This window comes from Sapajus apella, unplaced genomic scaffold (genome assembly GCF_009761245.1).
Source record: "Sapajus apella isolate SASKATOON/1434 unplaced genomic scaffold, GSC_monkey_1.0 scaffold121, whole genome shotgun sequence".
Lineage (NCBI taxonomy): Eukaryota > Metazoa > Chordata > Mammalia > Primates > Cebidae > Sapajus > Sapajus apella.
Genome location: NW_022437061.1, coordinates 3,931,090 through 3,953,677, shown reverse-complemented (window position 1 = coordinate 3,953,677; position 22,588 = coordinate 3,931,090). Strand labels below are relative to the sequence as shown.

Below are 22,588 nucleotides of genomic sequence, written 5' to 3'. Positions count from 1 at the left end.
TTTTTTTTTTGAGACGGAGTTTCGCTCTTGTTACCCAGGCTGGAGTGCAATGGCACGATCTCGGCTCACCGCAACCTCCGTCTCCTGGGTTCAGGCAATTCTCCTGCCTCAGCCTCCTGAGTCGCTGGGATTACAGGCACACGCCACCATGCCCAGCTAATTTTTTGTATTTTTAGTAGAGACGGGGTTTCACCATGTTGACCAGGATGGTCTCGATCTCTTAACCTCGTGATCCACCCGCCTCGGCCTCCCAAAGTGCTGGGATTACAGGCTTGAGCTACCGCGCCCGGCCCTTTTATTCCATTTCTTTACAGAAATTCTCAATGTTATCGTGTGTGTGTGTGTGTGTGTGTGTGTGTGTGTGTGTGTGTGTGAAGTACATGTATGGTCCAAATGTTTGTGTTACCCCAAAGATTTATATGTTGAAACCTAAACCCCAGGGTGGACCTCTGAGAGGTGATTGGGTCATAAGGGCTCTGCCCTCACAAATGGTATTAGTGTCCTTACAAAAGAGGCCTGAGAGAGCTTGTTTGCCCCTTCTCACATGTGAGGACACATAGAAGGTGCCATCTATGAGGAAGAGCTCCTCACTAAATGCTGAATCTGCTGGCATCTTGATCTTGCACTTCTCAGCCTAAACTGTAAACAGTAAATTTCTGTTGTTTATAAATTACCTAGTCTATTTTCCTATAACAACCCAAACAGAGTAAGAAAATAACTGTTTTAAAAATCAGCTTATGATAATTCTATTATTTGAATCCCCTCTGAGCCTGTTACAATTTTTTCCCTTGGTTTCTAGTCACATTGTTGTTGGGTCTCTCTGCTTCCTCTTTAAATAATTGAGTCTGGACATTGTATGTGAAAAAATTACAGAGATAATTTTGTGTTCTAGACAGTTTTCTTTGTTTATGGAGGATTTACATTTGCTCCTGGCTAGTAGCTAAACCAAGGGCACTAACAGTCCCTCATCACTGTAATTTATTCAGGGATTGAAGTGATTCAGATTAAGTCTCTTATCCTCACAGCCTGAGGTTTACTGCCTAGCCTCCACCTCTTTGGTATAGTTCCCATTTTTATCCCTCTAGCTTCTTGATTACGCCAAAAGCTCATCTTATTCCCTCACCATCTCAGCTGCCTCTTTTAGAAATGACAAGTGAAAATCCTATGCTTCTCTGGATTTTCTTTGTTCCAGACGTTGGCCCCATAAATTTTCCCTGCCTTGGTAGCTCTCTAATGCTGTCAGACAGACTAAAAAAAAATATTTTGTATACGTTTGTATACTAAAAATATTTTGCATACTTTTCTTGTGAATTCTCAACAGAAGGGTTGATCTGTCATTCCTTATAAGAGAATTCCTCTATTGTTATCCCTTGTTTGTACAGTTTTAGATATTATCTATAAGCTTCTATTGTAGAATATAAAAATGTTTTACACAGATACACATTTCTTTTCCCTGAATAAGTCCCCACATGTAACTACATCATAAATTTTGGTTAAATCATATTGACTGTTCAAATTATTATGGCTGTGTAGATGGTTTCCTAGCTGAACTGTGTAGTGAACTGTGATTATATTTCCTTTTTGTCTTTAGATTTAATAATCATTTTGCTTTTTTCTTTATTTAGTTTTCTAGATACCTAGACCTGATTATCCCTTAAAATTCTCTGAAGAAAACTCTTAATACTGCTTTTAGTATGAGTCAACTAATCAGATATTTTAGCAGCTCTTGTATTTGCTTATGTATTCATATATTATGTATGTGTGTATTTGAGAGCCCTCCCTACTCCTCTTCCAGTCTGGACTGGTTGTTCTCTAGGCTTGCTGCAGGATTGCCTTCTTGGATTTTCCTTTTACCCAAGTCTCAGGAATTCCCTTCATCTTTTTTTTTTTTTTCCTGTTATTTAGGCTTAACTCCATTTCTTGGTTTCTTTCTTTTGATGGAGCACATAATGCAGCGACTTTCTGTGAAAATGCACATTTCATTTTTAGAAGTGTTTTAAAACCTTGCATGTCTGAAAATGCCTTTATTCTTCATCTACATTTGATCGATGCTCAGAATTTTGTTGCTTTTGTGCCATTTTGATTCCAGAGCCGTTGTATATCACCCGTTTTTTTCTTTCTTAAAGCATTTGGAATCTTTTCTTTATCTTTAGTATTCTTTCAGAATAATCCCCACTTGGGGATATTCTTTTTTTTTTTTTTTTCCTTATTTTGTTTTTCAGCCTTTATTTTAGATTCAATGGGTACATGGTGCAGGTTTGTTACCTGGGTATGTTGTGTGATGCTGAGGTTTGGGGGTACAAGTGATCTCATCACCTAGGTACTGAGCATAGTACCCAGCAGTTTTTCAACCCTTCCCTCCCTACCTCTTTTATTAGTCACCAGCGTCTGTTGTTGCCATCTTTATGTTCATGAGTACCCAATGTTCAGCTCCTACTTGCAAGTGCAAACATAGAGTATTTGGTTTTCTGTTCATGTGTTAATTGGCTTAGGATTATAGCCTCCAGCTATAATAGAGGCTTCAAAGTATATTATTTCACTCTTTTTTATGGCTACATAGTAGTCCATGGTATATATGTACCACATTTTCTTTATCCAATCTGCTGTTGATGACCACCTAGGTTTATTCCATGTCTTTGCTCTTGTGAATAGTGCCGCAATGATAATACGTGTGCATGTGTCATTTTGGTTAAATGATTTGTTTTCTTATAGGTGTATACCCAGTAATGGGACTACTGGGTTGAATGATAGTCTGTTTAAATTCTTTAAGAAATCTCCAAACTGCTTTCTACAGTGGCTGAACCAATTTACACTCCCACCAACAGTGTATAAGCATTCACTTTTCTGTGTGTCCTTGCCAACATCTTGTTTTTTGTTTTTTGACAAGGGGGTCTTATTTGATCATTTTCTTCCCTTTGTTTTCAGTTCTTTCCAGAATTTTCATCAATTTTCTATTATATCTCCTGGATTGATTCTCTGATTTTCTTTTTTTGACTTTTTTTTTTTTTTTTTTTTTTTTTGAGATGGAACCTCACTCTGTGAGGCCCAGGCTGGAGTGCAATGGTTCAATCTTGGCTCACTGCCAACTCCGCCTCCCAGGTTCAGCGATTCTATTGCCTTAGCCTCCAGAGTATCTGGGATTACAGGCGTGCGCCACTATGTCTGGCTAATTTTTTGTATTTTTAGTAGAGATGGGGTTTCACCATATTGGTCAGGCTGGTCTTGAACTCCTGACCTTGTGATCTGCCCGCCTCGGCCTCCCAAAGTGCTGGGATTACCGGTGTGAGCCACCACGCCTGGCCCCATCTTCTCATCTTTTATTCCCACCTTTTGAGAAATGTTTTTCAATTCTGTCTTCCAAACAATTATTGAATTTTGTATCATGTACTTTTTTAATTTCCAGGAACCATTTTTTTGTTGTTTTTTAAAAGGTCTTCTCTTTAAATAGCTTTCTGTTCTTTCATGGATGCAACACTTTCCTGGTTTTGTTTGTTTGGTTGGTTGGTTGGTTGGTTGATTGGTTTTTTGAGATGGAGTCTCACTCTGTCACCCAGGCTACAGTGCAGTGGTGCAACCTTCCTCAAGCAGTTCTTATGCCTCAGCCTCCTCAGTAGCTGGGATTGTAGGCACCCACCACCATGCCCAGCTAATTTTTGCATTTTTAGTAGAGATGGGGTTTCACCATGTTGGCCAGGCTGGTCTCCAACTCCTCACCTCAAGTGTTCCACCTGCCCCAACCTCCCAAATTATTCAGGTTACAAGTGTGAGCCACCGTACCCAGCCAATACTTTCTTGTTTCTCTTTAAGGATATTAACATTGGTTTTTAAATATTTTTTTCTGTTACCTGAATTATTAATGTTTCTTGGAATTCATTGTTTTGTTTTTGTAGAGGCTTTCTTTTAATGCTTGGTGACCCTTGGATGTCTATCCATATTTAAGACTGAGGCCCTAAAAACCTATCCAAAGCTTTATGTAAGGTTTCAGAGTTTGTCAAGTGGTAGATGGTTAGGTATTGCTTTTTTATTGAGGGACCCCAAAATTTTCTATAGTTCTTTATTCTTGGGCCAGTTTCCCTAAGGTGGGATCTCTTATTCCTGACTTGTAGGTATAAGTCAGTCAGAATTCTGTGAAGTGAGTGGGAGAGGAAGTCTAGGGTAACTATTAATATCTATCTATCTGTGCAGTTTCACTTAATACTCATATTTAACATTTGCAACCTTATTCCTGCTATACCAGATAGATATCTCTATAGAGTCCAAAATCCTTTGGTTCCGCCTTACTCAAAGATTAAGTCTCTAAATTCATTTAGGGGAAAAGAATAAGTAATCACCTGAGTATTTAGAGACAGCTTCTGGAATTCTAACAGCTTTTCCTGTAGACTTAGCCAGTCCTCCAATTTTGCTGCCCTGTTTCTTACCCTGGGCTTTGAAATACATGATGCAAATCAAAACCGCATTGACATACCATCTCACGCCAGTTAGAATGGTGATCATTAAAAAATCTGGAGACAACAGATGCTGGAGAGGATGTGGAGAAATAGGAACGTTTTTACACTGTTGGTGGGAGTATACATTAGTTCAACCATTGTGGAAGACAGTGTGGCAATTCCTCAAGAATCTAGAAATAGAAATACCATTTAACCCAGCAATCCTATTACTGGGTGTATACCCAAAGGATTATAAATTGTTATAAAGACACATGCACACCTATGTTCATTGCGGCACTGTTTATGATAGCAAAGACTTGGAACCAACCCAAATGCCCATCAAGGATAGACTGGATGAAGAAAATGTGGCACATATACACCATGGAACACTATGCAGCCATAAAAAAGGATGAGTTCAGGTCCTTTGCAGGGACATGGATGAACCTGGAAACCATCATTCTCAGCAAACTGACACAAGAACAGAAAACCAAACACCGCATGTTCTTACTCACAAGTGGGAGTTGAATAATGAGAACACATGGACACAGGGAGGGGAACATCACACACTGGCGTCTGTTGGGAGTGGGGGGCTAGGGAAGCAATAGCAGGGGGTAGGTAGGTTGGGGAGGGATAACATTAGGAGAAATATCTAATGTAGGTGATGGGGGGATGGAGGCAGCAAACCACCATGACATGTGTATACCTATTTAACAGTCCTGCAAGATCAGCACATGTACCCCAGAACTTAAAGTGTAATAAAAGAAAAAAGAAGAAAAGAAAACTCAGAAGCAGGGTAGCTTGCTTCACACTGGCAATTTCTGTGCAGGTAGTTTAAGTTTAACTTTGTTTTGCTAAATTAATTATGAATTATTCGTTTGCCTGCTGTCTCCCAAAATTTTGTCAGCATTACTAATCTAATGTTATCTGTCTTTTCTTCTTTATCCTTCTTAATTCCTTTAGTGTCACTTTAATGTGGTCTAGCATAGTACAGAAATTAATGTTAAGCTTAGAAGCAGAATATATTTGCATTGTTCTACATTGCCCCTTCATTTATTATTTATTTTAGTCTCTTTATTTTATGATTCTAATAATAGCTTTACTGAAAACTCCTTTGCCAGGCACTGTGCAAAGTACTTTTGTAGATTAGTTCATTTCCCACAACTACCCAACATGAGGTAATTGCTATTGTTATACCTATTTTACAAACTGAGAAACTGAGGCTTGAAGAAGCTAAGTGACTTACACATGGCTTACACAGCAAGAATACAGTTGGGGCTGGGCATTGTGGTTCATGCTTGAACTTCCAACACTTTGAGAGGGCTGAGGCAGGAGGGTTGCTTGAGACCAGGAGTTTGAGACCAGCCTGGGCAAAGTAGTGAGACCTCATCTCTACAAAAAATAATAAAAAAAAATTATTCAGGTATATTGGCATGTGCTTATAGTTCTAGTCTGGAGGCTGAAGCAGAAGGATTGCTTGAGCCCATGAGTACAAGGTTGCAGTTCCTGGGCAACAGAGTAGGACTCTCTATCTCAAAAAAAAAAAAAAAATTCAATTGAGACAAGACTTATCCAGACAGCCTAGTCCAGAACTTATGTCCTTAACTATTATGCTGTACTGTTTCTCTACATTACATAGCTGACTGATGTTTATAAAAATAATTTTTTAACTTGATAATATACATACCCTACAAGAACTATTATTGTATTTCATTAGTCTTTGTGAATGAGGATCATGCAGTTTTAAATATTCAAAGGCATTTGAAATTATCCACGTGATTTTACTATGTTATAAGTAAGAAAATAGGAAAACCAGAAAGGTAATATTATATGATTTGGTCCAAACTCAAATACCTGGAACATGCAGGTACTGTATCTTTGTGTGTGTACACACATACATATATACATACATATATATAATTGATAGTTTGATATAGGAGCATTTTAGATTAATATTTTAAATAGTGGTTATTTTAACATAAGACGTAAAATATATCTAAGATAATAGAATTGATTTTGGTTATGTATCAGATTCCATTCCTATGCACTATAGTTTGTTATTGCTGTGCTTAATCTTTGCCAATGAAATATACATGACTGGCAAGATTTTTAGCAACACTTCATAACTTTTTTCCTGTTTCCTACCCATCTATTCCTAATATACTATGTAAACAGCATACTTATATTCCATTTTCATTACAATGTTCTAAAAGGAATATAAATATAAATATAAGAGTTGGGTTTGGGACAGACATTCTCAAAATAGAATGGTTGAATTCAAACTGAATGAGATCGAGGTATTATTTTTAGCTTTTTCATTTATCTTCTATCTTTGGAGAATGGAGACAGAACTGGGTGAGGAGTACACTTTCCCAGGCCTTACTTACCTTACATCATGACTCATAAGTTTGCCTGTAATAGACTTAAGGCCATCAGAAAAAGCAGTATTGGAGAAGAGGGAAGTACATTAGAGATACAATTTTTTTAAAATTTTAGAAACAAGTCCAACATAAAATGATTTCAGAGTCAATGATATTGGAGTCAGAATGTAATAGGAAACTAACCAAACCACAAAATAAACCTTAAGTTTAACAACTTAATGTATAAGCTTATATTCTTCCCATATCACAAAAAGCTTGTACAAGTTTTGCCCTGTAAACATATGTGCCCTAGAAATAGCCTTAATGTGTATCCTAAGGCAGCAGGCCCCAACCTTTTTGGCACCAGGGACCTGTTTCATGGAAGACAGTTTTCCCATAGAACAGGTTAAGGTGGTGGGTGGTTAGGGGATTATTCAAATGTATTACATTTATTATACACTTTATTTCTATTATTATTACGTTGTAAGATATAATGAAATAATTATACAGCTCACCATAATGTGGAATCAGTGCGGTTCCTGAGCTTGTTTTCCTGCAACTGGATGGTCCCATCTGGGGGTGATGAGAGACAGTGACACCTGAAGTGTGCTTGTGTCCAGTCTACTCCCTGATCTCTTTTTGGATGCTGTCACTGCAGAAAACACTGCTTTACAAAGGTGGGCTGTTGAAAATGGAAGAAGGCTATTCCAAGCTTTTGTGGCAATCTCAGGATATTCTGCCTTTACTTTAATACAGAACACAGGGAGATTTGAAGTTGCCTCAAACATACTTTTAAGGTCACTGTCATTTGCAATCTCAAGCAGTTGATCCTCTTCTAGCATGGAGAAAGCCAATTCACCTGGTTTATTCACAAATGGGTGGTGGATCCATTCCTTCCCAGGTCAGAGGTCTTTTGTGGTTGGGAAGTAATCCTTGAACTCTTTTGAAAGCTGAGATAGGTGATTATGCATTAGCTGGGAGAAAGGAGACCCTGGTTCAGCCTCTTTCAAAACCTCTGGTAACTTTGGCACATGTCAAAAATCCTAATGTTCACTTGTTGCCCCCATAATTCCAGTTGACTTTGAATGCAGCCCCTTTATCTGCCAACTTGAACACAGTTGTTGTTCTCCCCTGAAGTGACAGATCGAGTTTGTTGCTCAAGTTGAATATTTCACACAAGTAAGCAAGTTTTGTGACCTATTCTGTGTCACTGAAATGTGCTGCCAGTGGTGACTTTTTCAGAAACAAATCTCTGGAGCGGCTCTCATAACCCAAAAACTCTGGTCAGTGATCTACCTTTAGAAAGCCATCTCACTTCTGTGTATAAGAGAAGAGGTGTGTGCCCTGCATCCATCTCCTTGCAGAGCTGCATGAACAGATGAGTTAAGGGCATGTACTTTAATGTGGTTGATAGTTTTAATCACATCCTCCAAAACATTATGAAGTTCAGTGACATTTTTCGGCTAGTCAGCGTCTCTCTATGGATGACATAGTGCATAGACTCACATTCAGAAGTGACCTCTTTGACCCAAGTAGTGAAACCAGAAAGCTGTCCAGTCATGGCATTCTCTATATCCATGCATATACCAACACAAAAGGACCAGTTTTCCTGATATTTACTCATTCAAAGACTTGACTAGTTCTGCAGCTGTGGTGTTGGTTGGCAGCAAAAGCACACATAACATGTGCTCGTGCCCATCCTCCTGAAAAATATATAGCACAAAAACAAGCATTTGTTGCCTTGTTGTCAACATCTGTAGACTTGTCAATCTGGATTGTATACCATGGTGACTCATTAACCCTCTCTAACAGTTGTGCCCCAGTATCCTCTGCTCTTTCATCAGTCTATCTAGTTATGGTGCTAGCCAAAAGAGGAGCACATGCCACCTTTTGAACCGCAGCCTCTCCTAAAAGTTCACAACGAGTGTCCTTAGCAGCAGACAGGATCAGTTCTTCACCAATAGTAACGGGCTTCTTAGCTTTTGCAATGTGGTTAGCCACTAAGAATGATGCTCTCAGTGCAGACACATTTGATGAAGTGGTGGCCTTCAACAATTGCTTGTTTTTCATGTTCACGTTTTTTTTTTCTTTTGAGAAACTCCTAAGGCTTGTCTTTTAATGCAGGGTGCTTGGTCTCCATGTGATGAAGCAGTTTTGAAGGTTTCATGGCTTCATTCGATAGCCGATCGCCACATATTATAAAAAGAGGGCTTGGAGAATGTGAATTATCTATTGCAGTGAACCCATAATTTAAGCAGGACTCTTGATATTTTCTTTTCAATGCAGCTTTCTTTTCATTGGCAGCTTTAGAGCCTTCTGCTGTCTCATCATTGGGTCTTTCTCCCTTTTCCAAGAAGCTCTCCAGTAATGGTTGTTTTTATTCATTTTGGCTAGGGTTAACTTATGGGCTTACTAAAACTGTGACTGAGACAAGTATGTAGTGCAGAAAAGAGGCACAGACAAAGTGGTAAATCAAATAATGGGCAGGACACATGGACTAAAATAGGTGTCGGATTCTGACTTAAATCCTGCTACCAGATGCAGCTCTACAGTTGAAGTACACAACTCACTTACCACTGTAAAGCCAGCCACCAAATGCAGCTTAATTGTCACTTGCCACACACTGTTAGGGTTTTAATAAGTCTGGAAGCAATGGATTTATGCAGTCATCCCTCTCTGCTAATGTTTATCTGTATTTGCAGCCACTCCCCAACACTAGCATCACCGCCTCAGCTGCACCTCAGGTCATCAGGCATTAGATTCCCATAAGGAGTGTGCAACCTACATCTCTTACATGTGCAGTTCACAAGAGGGTTCACACTCCTATGAGAATCTAATGCCACTGCTGATCCAACAGGAGGTGGAGCTGAGGTAGTAATGTGAGTGATGGGGAGCAGCTGTAAATACAGATGAAGCTTCATTCACTCTCATCACTTCCTGCTGTGTGGCCCTATTCCTAACAGACCGTGGACCAGTACTGGTTCTGGATTTGGGGACTCATGTTCTAAGGGTCAAAGGATTGGCATGTTGGGGAGCATGATCCTTTGCTCCTTTGCTGGGCGCTGGTAACTTCAGCAAGAGCATGTGTTTATTTATTTACAAGCCTGATAAAATTGTATGTAACAATATTTTAGAACTATTTCCTAGCTATTTTCTTTCTTTTTCTTTTTTTTCCCTTGAGACAGAGTTTCACTCCTGTTGCTGAGGCTAGAGTACAATGGTACGATCTCAGTTCACTGAGAGCTTGCAGGTTCAAGCGTTCCCCTGCCTCAGCCTCCCGAGTAGCTGGGATTACAGGTATGCACTACCACGCCCAGTTAATTTTTTGTAGTTTTAGTAGAGACAGGGTTTCACCATGTTGGCCAAGCTGGTCTCGAACGCCTGACCTCAGGTGATCTACCTGCCTTGGCCTCCCAGAGTGCTAGGATTACAGCCATGAGCCACCGTGCCTGGCCATGCTGTTTTCTAATTTTAAAAAGTGTATTTTGCTCACGTTATAAATCAAAACATATTTCCCATGAATTAACCAATGAAGTATTAAAAATGAATTAATGAAACCATTATAAGATATACAAACATTAAAAAGAAAGATTGATAATTTTGACTAAATAAAACTTAAATTGGCCAGGCATGGTGATTCACCTGGGAGCACTTTGGGAGGTGGAGGCGGGAAGATTGCTTGAGCCCAGGAGTTGGAGACCAGGCTGGCCAACATGGCAAAACCCCATCCCTATTACAAAAAAAAAATAGCCGGGTGTGGTGGTGTGTACCTATAGTCCCAGCTACTCAGGAGACTGATCAGTTGAACGTGGGGGGTCAAGGAAGCAGTGATCTGTGATCACATCACTGCACTCCAGTCTGGGTAAAAGAATGAGACCCTGACTCAGAAAAAAAAAAAAAAAAAAAAAAAAAAAAAGTCATTTCTGTTGTTACAGTGAATACCCAAAAATACAAGATATAGGACACAGGAGAGGAAGCTTGTTAAGAACACCTTGAAAAGACATAAGGATTCTCAGTTGACTGCCTGCTCAGCTTGAGTCAGTGTTATTGTGTGGCAACCAAAAAAGAGATAGCATCCAAATCAAGCAAGGGGGACAGTTCTCTGCTCTGCTCAGAGTTTTCCTGAATAAATTTAGCCTGAGGTGTGTGTTGGGAAGTGAGGGGGGTTGTATGATAAAATAAATGTCTATTTTTAAAGACTTGTGTTACACTTGTTTCTTATGTTAGAACCGTGACCATACCATGGGTATGGAGGGAAGCTTTTCTTTCAAAGAATCGAAGCTATACAAAAATTAAACTGCCTTCCTTGGTCTTTGGTGATCAAGCAAATGCCAGATAAGCCTATTAGTGGAATGCCATGGAGAGAATTCTTCGTCACTTCTGATATGGGAGTTGGACTAGAACCAGATAATTTTCAGGACCCCTCCAGCCTTGGTTTTTTTGTGATTTTATACCCAAGCAAAGTATGGGTACGTAATGGAGTATATAAAGATGGCAATGATCAAATCAAGTCCTTGCCTCTGTGGAGCTTACGTTTTCATTGGAGGAGCAACACACATAGAAGTTTGAAAGATAAGTATTGGGATAAAGTCAATAAAAGAATATCATAGGACTGATTATAATTAATTACTAAGTGAATACTAAATTGAATGCTTTTTAAAATCTCATGCCGGCCAGCACAGTGGCTCCTGCCTGTAATCCCAGCACTTTGAGAAACCAAGGTGGCTAGATCGCCTGAGTCCAGGAGTTTGAGCTCATCCTGGGTAACATGGTGAAATCCCATCTCTACAAAAAAAAAAAAAGTTAGCTGGTCATGGTGGTGCATGCCTGTACTCCTCAGCTAGTCGGGGGCAGGGCTGAGGCAGGAGGATTGCTTGAGTTTGGGAGATGGAGGTTGCAGTAAGCTGAGATCTTATCACTGCACTCCACCCTAGGTGACAGAGTGGGACTCTGTCTCAAAAAAAAAAAAAAAAAAAAAAACTTTTATAAAGCATCAGTCTCTCAAAGAACCTAGGTGCCACAATGACAAGGGGTAACAACATATTTATATATGTTTATTGGCTTTACATTGCTCATTTATAATAAATGTCAACGGCTCAAAAATGTTAACGTTAATTGCCAAAGCTTATTTGATAAACTTTCTGGTGGGCAGAAGATATGGGAAGATAAAAAGTCCAGGTTATAACTAAGGTGAGTGAATATTGCCATAGGATAAAACTTTCTTTATCAACTTTATGGGATTTATTCCATATTGGGTACTATATATATTAGGGTGAGGACAAGAACAAAACCAGTGTTTGGTAAAATTGGATCATCTTTTTAGAGACAAATGTTTTTATTCATAATTGAGAAAGTGGTTCACATCCTTATATTTTAAGCAAATGAAGTCAAATTTAATAATTGAGTGGAGTCTGATTTGTGAAACTTTAGACTGACTCATCATGACAATTTCCAGGTAAGATAGCTATCAGTAAACTGGAAAGACATACTTAGCACACATTCAGTTAGTTAGAACCCTTGGTATCTTCAGCTGGTTATTATATTGGTTTATTAGTGGAGTTGGGAAGAGGAGGATATGAAGATTATATTATACCAGTAACATCAGCTCTTTGTTCGCATAAGTCCTAGAAAATTAAAACTCAACAAATTGAAAATCTGCAGTGTTCATCCCTCACCAGCCAATCTGTGTGACAGGTGTAGCTTTTCAGTGGGATGGACTCCTCGAGCTAGAATAGCTCAAGGTTAGCCTAAGTTCACCTGCTCAGCAGTGCACTCTGATCATTTTGTTTCCCCTCTTGATGTGCCTATTGAGAATGTCTGTATTCCTTATTATATTATAAATATTTATTGGGGAACACTGTCAATCTGAAAATCCCATATTATTTTCAAACACCACCTAACACAGTTTGAAAATATTGAATGTTTCTTTCCTCATCAGTAAAATGTTGGGGGTAGATTAACTCATCTCTAAAGAGCACCTTCTCAAGTTCCATTGCTTTATCAAATTAGTTTAGCTTTAAACAAAGTAGTGAAAATTGTTTTGCCCAGGTGTACTTGAAAATATTTAATGACATAGTAAGGACGTTCATACTGCATTGTTAAAATTTTAAAATAAAAGCAGTTTAAAAATAAATGTCTGTAGTTTGGTCCCATATATGTATATGTGTCCATGTACATATAAATTATAGTACTCTATTGATTATTTCCTGGTTATTATTGATTATCCCTGTGTAATAAACTTATGGGTGTTTTTTTTTTGTTTTCTCCTTCTTGCTTTTCCATAATTTCTATTGACCAGTTGCATTAATTTTGTGATAGGAGTTAGCATAGGAATCTGAAAAAATGTGTCTTTGTTTGTAAATTGTTTTAACTCAGCACTCTATGAAAGCTAACACTCTGAAGGAAGATCCAACAAGGGACCTGAAACAGCTTCTCCAAGAGTTGAGAAGTGTGATCAATGAGGAGCCAGCTATGTCTCTGAGCAAGACAGAGGAGGATGGAAGGACATCTCTAGGAGCCATGTATGTGGCTGTGTAAGGCTGTGTGCATACAGAATGGGAAAGCTCATCTCATGAATGGTTTGTCATTGAGTTATTCACAGGTTACTCTCTGAGAGGGTGAGGTTTAAATAACTTTAAAAGTATCTGCAGTTACCACAGAAAACAATATGAAAATGGAGGAGTTACGTAAATGTAAAATAATTTGACATTAAGAGAAAACAAAACAGTCATTCTATTCAGAAAATAGTCAGTGCAGGTGTCACCCACAGTTCCGTTTGTAAATTTTAATTCTCAAAAGATTTTATATCCATAATCTTATTGATTGAGACAAGGCAGAGAAGGATTTATTTATTACATTTTGTAAATGAGAAAAACACATCTCTAAAGGTTGACATGTCTGCAGCCACACAGTTCAGTAAGGGAGATAAAACTAGAACCCTGCGCTCCAAGTAGAAGATAATAGGAAAAGACTTCATTTTCTCTGTATTCATGCCAATGACTTGATTTGATTATATTAATAAAAGATCAGATCCAAAAAGGATTCAGCCAGTTCACCAGCCCTTCCTTGCACATAGCTACAGACATCAATGTGAGTCTCATATTCTCTCAGACAGTGATATTTACTTTTGTGTGTTATCATTTAGATTAGCTTATCTTAAAGCATTTTAATATGATATGTATATTTTTAGTGTTATAATGGCCCATTGTAATATTCATTTTCTGGTTATATGATACCTAAAAGTAATACTTCCTGAAATAACGCCTGTATATAAATAATCTCCAGTTTCTTATGATGTCCAATTCATACATATTTACCTGAGGTAGCCGAATATTAGCTGGGTTTATCTAATTGTTAATTATTAGTAATAACAGTAAAACATTAGTAACAGCACAGTTACATTAGCGTAACATTGCATTATCTGAAGCAGATAATGTCAGAACTCTTCCACTAGCCACTCCAACGAATGTTTTCATTTGCAGAGCACTTTCATTTTTGTTATAACTATAATATGCCCTCCGAATCAGGGCAGTATTATTACACTCGTTTGACAGATTTGTAAACTTAGGCATAGATTGATATGCCTCCTCCTACGAAACAGAGGAAAAGCCAGAAGTAAAAGTTAGAGACCCTTGCTCCCCAGCACTGATCATTCTGAGGGATTACCAGGACTTCCCTGATCAGCTTCCACCATTCCAGCCACTAATGATGGGCTTGGACGCTATTGGACTGTATTGAATCTGAATATATTTGATCCCTACCTTTAGAGAGTTTATGTTAATTTGCTGTAATCCTATAAATGACCTTGTCACTAAAGCCTAAACTCAGCCTAAAGCTTTTAAGAATTTGTGGGAGGAAAACATTTCTTAGTTGATGAACTCCAGAGCCCTTTGCAAAATTTGCTTGGAGTCCTAAAATCTACAGCTGCTGCTAAAAGAAAAACTGAATATATGTAAGCAATTGATTAGTGTAAAAAGACATGGATGAAATTGTGCTTTATATGATTAACTAAGAGTTATATTTTCTATACAGAGAGGATAGGGTAAGAGATTGCATTACTGAATCCAGCCTGAGATCAGACATGTGCCATAGGTAAGAAGAATCTGAGATTCTGAATCAAATTAATTGTCCAACAATTTTATATGTGGCCTGATAATTCGAGAAGCCTGTTTGGACAGTTTATATAACACTTAATGGGCATATTGGGCTCATTGTTTAACTGACTTTAAAAAATATTTCAATGAAATGTACCGAAGTAATTTAGTTTCTAGAAGTTAACTCAGTAGACATTTTTTCTTACTTTAAAATTTGCTGATGTTTATCCATATGAAGCTGTTTATATGGTGTGCCATAACAAAAATGGAAGACTTTTTCTACATTCACACATATTTACAATGGCTTACATAACTTTTGAGAAAAGGATGATCCAGAAGGAAACTATAAAAACTTCAATTTAGGACTATAAGCACCTTATTGGAAACAATCCTATTTTCATCAATAATTGAATAGATGAATTCTTAAATTCTTAAATGAAAAATTTTTAAAGCACAAAGAAATAAAATCCATAATTCCAAATATGACCATAATCAAAGACAGCTTTCAAAAATTGACTTTAGCCAAAAAAGAAAAAAGGTTAATGTTAATTCATTATTCATCATAGTGTAAGACACTATGGCCGTTGCTTGAAAATTTTCAGTAGCTCCTCAATGCCTGCTGCATTAAGTACATCTCCCTCAGTCTGACATTGAAGAATTAACCAGAGTGGTGACACACAAATCTCCCTCGTGACCGACCACTCTGCTTTCACTCCTGTGTTATACTTTAATCAAACCAGACTCCTCCTGACTACCAAAAGTTCATTTATTTTTGTCTTCAAGCTTTTCTCCATTCTGTTTCCTCCACCTGGAAGAGCAAGTGCCACAGTCTCACTCTTTTGAATCCATATCTATCTAAAAGTAATGTTGAGAGAAGCGATTTTGTTTTATCATTAAGTTAATGTTTATGATTTATTTATCCAAGTGTCAAATGATATCATTTCACCCTATATAAGAATACATTATTTTTCTTACAAACTTTTGTTACATTGGTAAGAAAATACATTGTGTAAACTGTGATTTCTCCCATCCCTCTTCCAACAGAAGCAACAACTCGATAAGGGACTCCACTGAAGGCAGCAAATCAAGTGAAACTCTTAGTAGGTAGGAAATACCAGCCCCCATTTTCAGAATGTCCTTTTTACCACTGTGCCTTAATTAATTCAACAGATCTTTAACTGTCTGTAATGTGCCATGCACTGAGGTAGACTCTTAGAATATAGTGAGCAAGACGGATATAGGCCCTGTTTTCAAGGTGCTTGCAATCATGAGATCTGTTTACTGACAGACTGCCTGGAAAAACTTATCTTTTCTGTTTTCACCACCTAAATAAACAGAGATATCTGAGCCCTCTGTATATCTTAAGAATTATGAACGTGAATTCTACATTAAGATCTAGTTAGAATAGGGGCTTATTCATTGCTGTATCTTCAGCACCAATCATAATGTCTGCCACCTAGTAGCTATTCAGTAAATATTTGCTTAATGAAGATAGTATTATAAATATTTTCTTACTGTCTCTGCTACTTGATGAAAATACAGTGAATTTGAATCTTTCTTAACACAGTCATTCCTTGGTATCCATGGGGGATTTGTTCCAGGATCCCTGCGGATGCCAAAATCTACAGATGCTTGAGTTCCTTATATAAAATGGCATAGTATTTGCCTATGACCTACACACATCTTCCTATATTCTTTAAACCATCCCTAGATTACTTATAATACCTAGTACACTGTAAATGCTATGTAAATAGTTGTTATATTGTATAGTTTAGGGAATAATAACAAGAAAAAAGCCTGTATGTGTTCAGTACAGATGCAGCCATCTTTTTTTTCCCCAAGTATTTTCAGTTCACATTTGGTTGAATCTGTGATTGCAGAACCCATGGATACAGACTGGCCAAGTGTAAATCTATCTTGTAGCCTAAAAGAAATGATGTTTTTATTTCCTTCTCATTTCGATATATGATCTTACATCATACCTGTTAATAACCACAACTATCAACTGCATATTTTTATTCTTATTATTTTGCAGTTGATTTAGACTTATTAGTCTAATCTCATGTATAAGGCAGGCATTTTTTTCCCATATGTAGGTTAGAAATGAAGACTCAGATTGCTTAGCAACTTATCAAAGTCATACTGCTTGAAAACAGTAGAGCTCAGATTCTTACACAGGGCTAGCTGGCTCCTGAGCCCATGTTTATGACCACTGTGTACTGCTTCTGGGTACCCACACTGAGCTACTGGGGATGGAGCCCAGTCATAGGCATGGGACAAAGAGGAGCTACTTCCTTGAGATAACTAAAGCTCTGCAGTAGAGTTTGTTCATGACTAGAAAAACCTGCTTCCATCAGCAATGAAAGTACTGCAATACTTCTTTATTCTGAAATTATAGAAAATAACTTTTTCTTTATTATGAAGAATAACTATAATGCGTCAAAAAGTCATTGACAAGGCATGTTTTACATTTCGGCGACTACGTTAGTAAAATACAGCTAGATTCTCATATTTGCATATGCACTTAATCTCTTGTGATGTCAACTATCATGGAGCTTCTGGGGATCTCCACTGTACACTTGTGAGAGACTAAAAGTTATAAAGCAAATAGCAACTTCATATCATAATGAAAATAGTTTGGACCTCACAAACCTCCTAAAAGGGGACCATCTGAGAACTGCTGCCATAATATTCTCATATTGGTACCCAACTCATAGAGGACTATGTAGTTTACTTCAACTTGTATGTCTTACAGTTTTGTACACTGATACTACTAATGCTATGAGTTGTTATTGTCATTGTCTTTGGTTTCTTTATTTTTAAATGAGTCATTAAGATTGCATCTCTTAAAATCCATGAACAGGTGATTTGGATTTTATAGCTATTAGTACACAAAAATGGATTTTCTAATGAGGATTATATATTTTCATTCTGTAAAATGTTCATGGATTCTGAATACAAAAAGGATAATGCAACTTTGAATCTACCTTTTAGAGTATTTTAGGACTTCTACAGTTTAGGGTTATGATTGCCATCTTGAGGTTATATTTTAAGTCATCACATGTTGCCTGTGTCTGCTTGATTCTGTCTATGATTCTTAGTACAATGTTTGTGAAATGGAATGCTTGCATTGCAATTCTTATGCTTCCAGAGAGCCAGTCACATTGCACGCAGGAGACATGGAAGATCCCTCTGGTTGCTTCACATTTGCATCTGCAGGTGAGTTTCTAACAAAAGCACAGAAATAGAGCCTACAATGGCTCCCTATTTCCATGAGGGCAAAAGCCAAAGTATTTGCAATATACTTGCAAATATACTTGGAAGTACTTGTAGTATCTTCCAAGTCCTTGTTAGCTCTCTGACCTCGTTTCCTGCTACTTCCTTTCATGCATTCTGTTTTATCCACCCTCAAACTGTTGTTTGAACATGTCAGGCAGCTTCCATGTTAGGGCATTTATGCCCTGTTCCCTCATGTTGCAAACCCTCAGCTCCTTTAAAAACTTTGGCCATGTGTCACTTTCCCAGTGGGACTTAATTCTTATCACCTCGTTTAAAAATCACAACCAGCCAGGCATGATGGCTCATCCCTGTAATTCCATCACTTTGGGAGGCCAAGTTGAACAGACTGTTTGAGCCTAGGAGTTTGAGACCAGTCTAGGCAACATGGTGAAACCCTGTCTCTAAAAATAAAATAAAATAGAAATCACAATTTTCCCATACTTCCAGTGCTCCTTATTCCTTTCATCAGTTTTGCTTAGCATCTTCTCACATATACCGTGTCACCCTTGTGAGACAAGACTTGTGCAAGGGCAGATGTCTTTAGCTGTTTGGTTCCTGGATATATCCCAGGTGCCTGGAAGCTTCCTAACACATAGCAGGTACTGAATAAATATTGACTAGATGAAAGGAAAAGTAGAAGAATCAAGATGGACAGTTCTCCATAAAATTTCCGAAGAATTATAGATAAGATGGTCTCCATTAAAAAAAAAGAAAAAAGAAAAAATAGCTCCAGAAAGAAGAGATTGAAAGAAATCAATTTGTTGACAAGCAAAGTGGCATAACTCAGACTAGAAATGGAAGAGAAAGATAAAAACATCACCGGGAAAAGCCTTAGAAAATGAAACATAAAATAGATGTGACTGAAATTATAGCCATAGAGAAAATCACGTGAAAGGAATTTTTTTAAATAAGGACCAAAAATAATTATATAGAATATGTTAGATTTGGAAGGCAAAAGCAAACCAACAGACACATAATTGGTCTTCCTATGGAAGAGAACAAAATAAATGAGAAAGAATAAATCTGTGATGATTATTCAACAAAAATGTAGTTATAAATCTGGACAGTATTGTAAATAGAAAAAATTGAGGTAAGGTGAAAAGAGATGGGAGAAAGATAAGTTTTCATTTTTTTTCTTAGTATCAATATACAGTCATGTGCTGCATAATAATGTTTTAGTCAGTGACTATGACATACACAACAGAGGTACCATAAGATTATAATGGAGCTGAAGAATTCCTGTTACCTAGTGATGTTGTAGCTGTCATAATGTCATACATACCACAGTACATTGCCTTTTCTATGTTTAGACGTATTTAGATAAACACCATTATACACTTAACATTTTATTCATTTGTGCAGATATGATTTTTTATGCATATAAGAATTCATTTGGAGTTTGAAGTAGTGCTGCTTAAATCTATGGAAGTCTATGCCTGATTACCCCATTTTCTGGACCCTATAGCTCTATGTCTGTTATTATTTCTTTTTTCTCTTGGTTTTCTGCCATATCATCTTATCTTCTTTTATGTCTGGTTATTTTTGTTGTAGGACACGTTATATATGAAAAGTTGTACAGGTGATTTGAGGCTATGAATGAGATAACCTTCCTCTAGAGAGCATTCATGCTTGCTTTTGGTAGACAACTAAGGCTTCCAGATCAATTTAATCACATTAGAAAGAGGATTTGAAGCTAGACTTCAGGATCCCAAGGGCAGGTCTAGTTCCTGTTCACCTTTATTCCCAAGACATAGCCCTTTTCAGCTCCAAAACTCCAAATCTTGGGTATTTAGAAGAACATCCTCCTGTCCCTCCACCATTGGGAACATTTTCTCATGAAAGTTTGACTTTTTGAGAGGTGCAGTGTACTATTTTTAATTAATTCTGCCTTTTTACTTTTATTCTTGCAAAATTTTAGCAAGTCCATCTGTGAAAAATTCAGCTTCTCGTTTATTCAATTCTTCTCCTAAGAAGTCTCCAGTGCACTCACTCCTAACCAGTTCAGTTGAAGGTTCAGTAGGTTCCACATCACAATATAGACCCACCAAACCTATTCATTCATCTGATTCTATTAAAGGTAAGAAAGATCTGATATCATTGTTGTGATTGATTTATTTTTTACAACACTGAACTGTAAGTTCTTTTTACTCAGAATTAAGATTTTGCATGCTGCTCTTATGTGTAAGCTCTGATTCTGTGTAATTTAAACAGGTCTTATTTAAGTATAACAGCTATTGTGTACCATTTGAGTCTTAGTAAGTGTACATAGATATTATATGTAAACATTATCTCTTTTTTTCTTGAATATAAATAACATTTTTGCCTCTATTTTATTAAAAGAATTTGGGTCCTCTTTTAAATGCTGTGAGTTACTTTTCTTTCTTATTTACATTCTTTAAAATCATAGCTCTTCTTCAGTCTCTGCCTTAGTGAGTATAAGTGTGTGCCATACAAATGTTTCAAAATTTTCTCATTTTTAATATTTTAAGTTAGTTTGTTATTTGACTAGACAAATGAGAAAAAAATTGTTTGATTTAGAATAAATGCCTGGTAAATAAGTGAGAGTTAAATATTATGTGTTGAATGAACTTGAAATATTTCTCATCATGTATGACAGTGACCAAATGACCCCAGTGTTCTATGACATCATTCCCTTTCATAAGAGATAAACTAGACAAAGTTGTATTATTGTCAAATCATTTCTTAGTATTTTGAAATATTATGCCTTACACATTTCTATATCTTAAGAAATTTCTAATCACACATATTAGTACATTTTTTACATCTTTTTTTCTGTACTTGTATCCTCTTTCATCTTTTATGTTTCTAAGCTATCCATTTACCATATTTTTAAATTTTAAGTATAAAATTACTTTCCTGTTCTGTGATGGCCAGTCTGTGCAAATGTATCCACAAAGACTGAGGAAGCTGAGAGGCTAAAGAAAGAGACTGACAAATCCAGTTTCTTAGAAACATTTAATAGGGACTTAAGAATGGAGCCATGTCTGTGTCTCCGCAGCAGTGAAACAAGGTGGTAGATCCTTGTACCACTGTCCCCTCTGACCCAGGACCTGTATACCATAGGTAAAGGGTATACATACCTCAGAAAGGGTGTGCAAGACAATTGCTTAAGGGTAGATTTATGGTAGGTACTTGCTACCTGCTATACAAGGAAACTGGAAATCTTGGATGCCTTCCTGGAACTGGGATTAATCAGGAGTCAACTTGGCAGATTAGCATCCAAGGTGGAGTTGCTTTGGCCTCCACATTCCCTTTTAGAGCTGTGGTTATTGCAAGAATAGAACAATGCTGCCTAACACCTCATTGTTAATTTTTGTTACATAATGGCATGGCATTTTCTTCCCACCCTCAACCCCCTGCTTATTGTCAGGTACTCATAAAACATATATTTTATATTGTTTATGTTTAAAATCTAAGAAACTGTTTCTCATTCTCTTAAAGTAATTCCTACATAATTACCTTGAATGCTAATATCTGTAATGAAAAGGAAGTTTCTTGATAGGAAAATTAGCCATTAAAAATATTCTCAAAATTATACAGCTAGGCAGGGATTAAGATCAAAATTTAAATCTTCAGATTGCCAATTAAGTACTTTTAGAGGTTGACAAAAACAGAATACTGGTAAGAGAATAACTTACGTGCTCCTAGGCCCTCTTTAGTTGCTACTGCCACATTTGTTCTAGTTTCAGTTTGACCATGTTGACATCCATGCCACTCTCTGCTGTCATATAATACCATTCTCATTAGGTGACAGAACTAACGTGAGCACTGGCCTCACATACATTTAAAACGGTGCAGTTTCTGTATTAGATCATACTCCCTCAAACCCAAGTTAATAGAACTACTCAGACTTGGTACGAAAAGCTGTCATATATGATGCAGAATGTATCATTAAACTTGAAGTATTCTTTTCACCCATCCCATTTAATATTATGTAGTTAAGTAATACATCAGATTGGTTTGAACAAAATCAAATAGGCTAGCATTGCAATATTTAGATAAAACTCATTTTTCTCTGTTTTAAAATCATGTGTTAACGTTTCCTTTAAGTGTTATAGCTCTTTTAGAGTTTGTCATGAAGAAAAGTTTCCTTTATTTTAAAGAAAAATTGTTTAGCCTTTAATTGAAAGATTTCCAAAAGGAAATGTCAAATAGACTTTTAATATCACATCTAAGCCATTTTCTAATAGATTCACAGTCTCCACCAATAGAAACAACAGGAAAAACATGTAGGAAGCTTCAGAACAGACTGGAAAGCTTGCAAACTCTGGTAGAAGATTTACAGCTGAAAAACCAAGGTACAGTGTACGTTTTGAAGAGATTTTCCTTGCTCATGAAAATGTTCACCATCCTTTCAGATTAAGCCTTTTATCTATAGACCCACTGAAAAGGTATTGAATTAGCAACTGTA

General features: G+C 37.1%; 1 protein-coding gene across 14 annotated transcripts in view; it reads left to right on the top strand.

Moving 5' to 3' along the window:
* Positions 1-22,588, top strand: part of CCDC158 (coiled-coil domain containing 158) — a 119,787-nt gene that overhangs the window by 72,936 nt on the left and 24,263 nt on the right. For 5 of the 14 annotated variants that reach the window (XM_032261114.1, XM_032261111.1, XM_032261107.1 and 2 more), the window contains 6 exons: positions 13,160-13,305; positions 14,816-14,875; positions 15,922-15,981; positions 18,029-18,096; positions 20,075-20,233; positions 22,368-22,475. The exons of 1 other annotated variant lie outside the window; for it this stretch is intronic. In XM_032261114.1, the coding sequence (XP_032117005.1) occupies positions 13,160-13,305; positions 14,816-14,875; positions 15,922-15,981; positions 18,029-18,096; positions 20,075-20,233; positions 22,368-22,475 (601 nt within the window). Of the gene's footprint in view, positions 1-13,159; positions 13,306-14,815; positions 14,876-15,921; positions 15,982-18,028; positions 18,097-20,074; positions 20,234-22,367; positions 22,476-22,588 lie in introns of those variants that run through there. 8 more of the 14 variants (XR_004263708.1, XM_032261108.1, XR_004263709.1 and 5 more) reach the window with 8 other exon arrangements.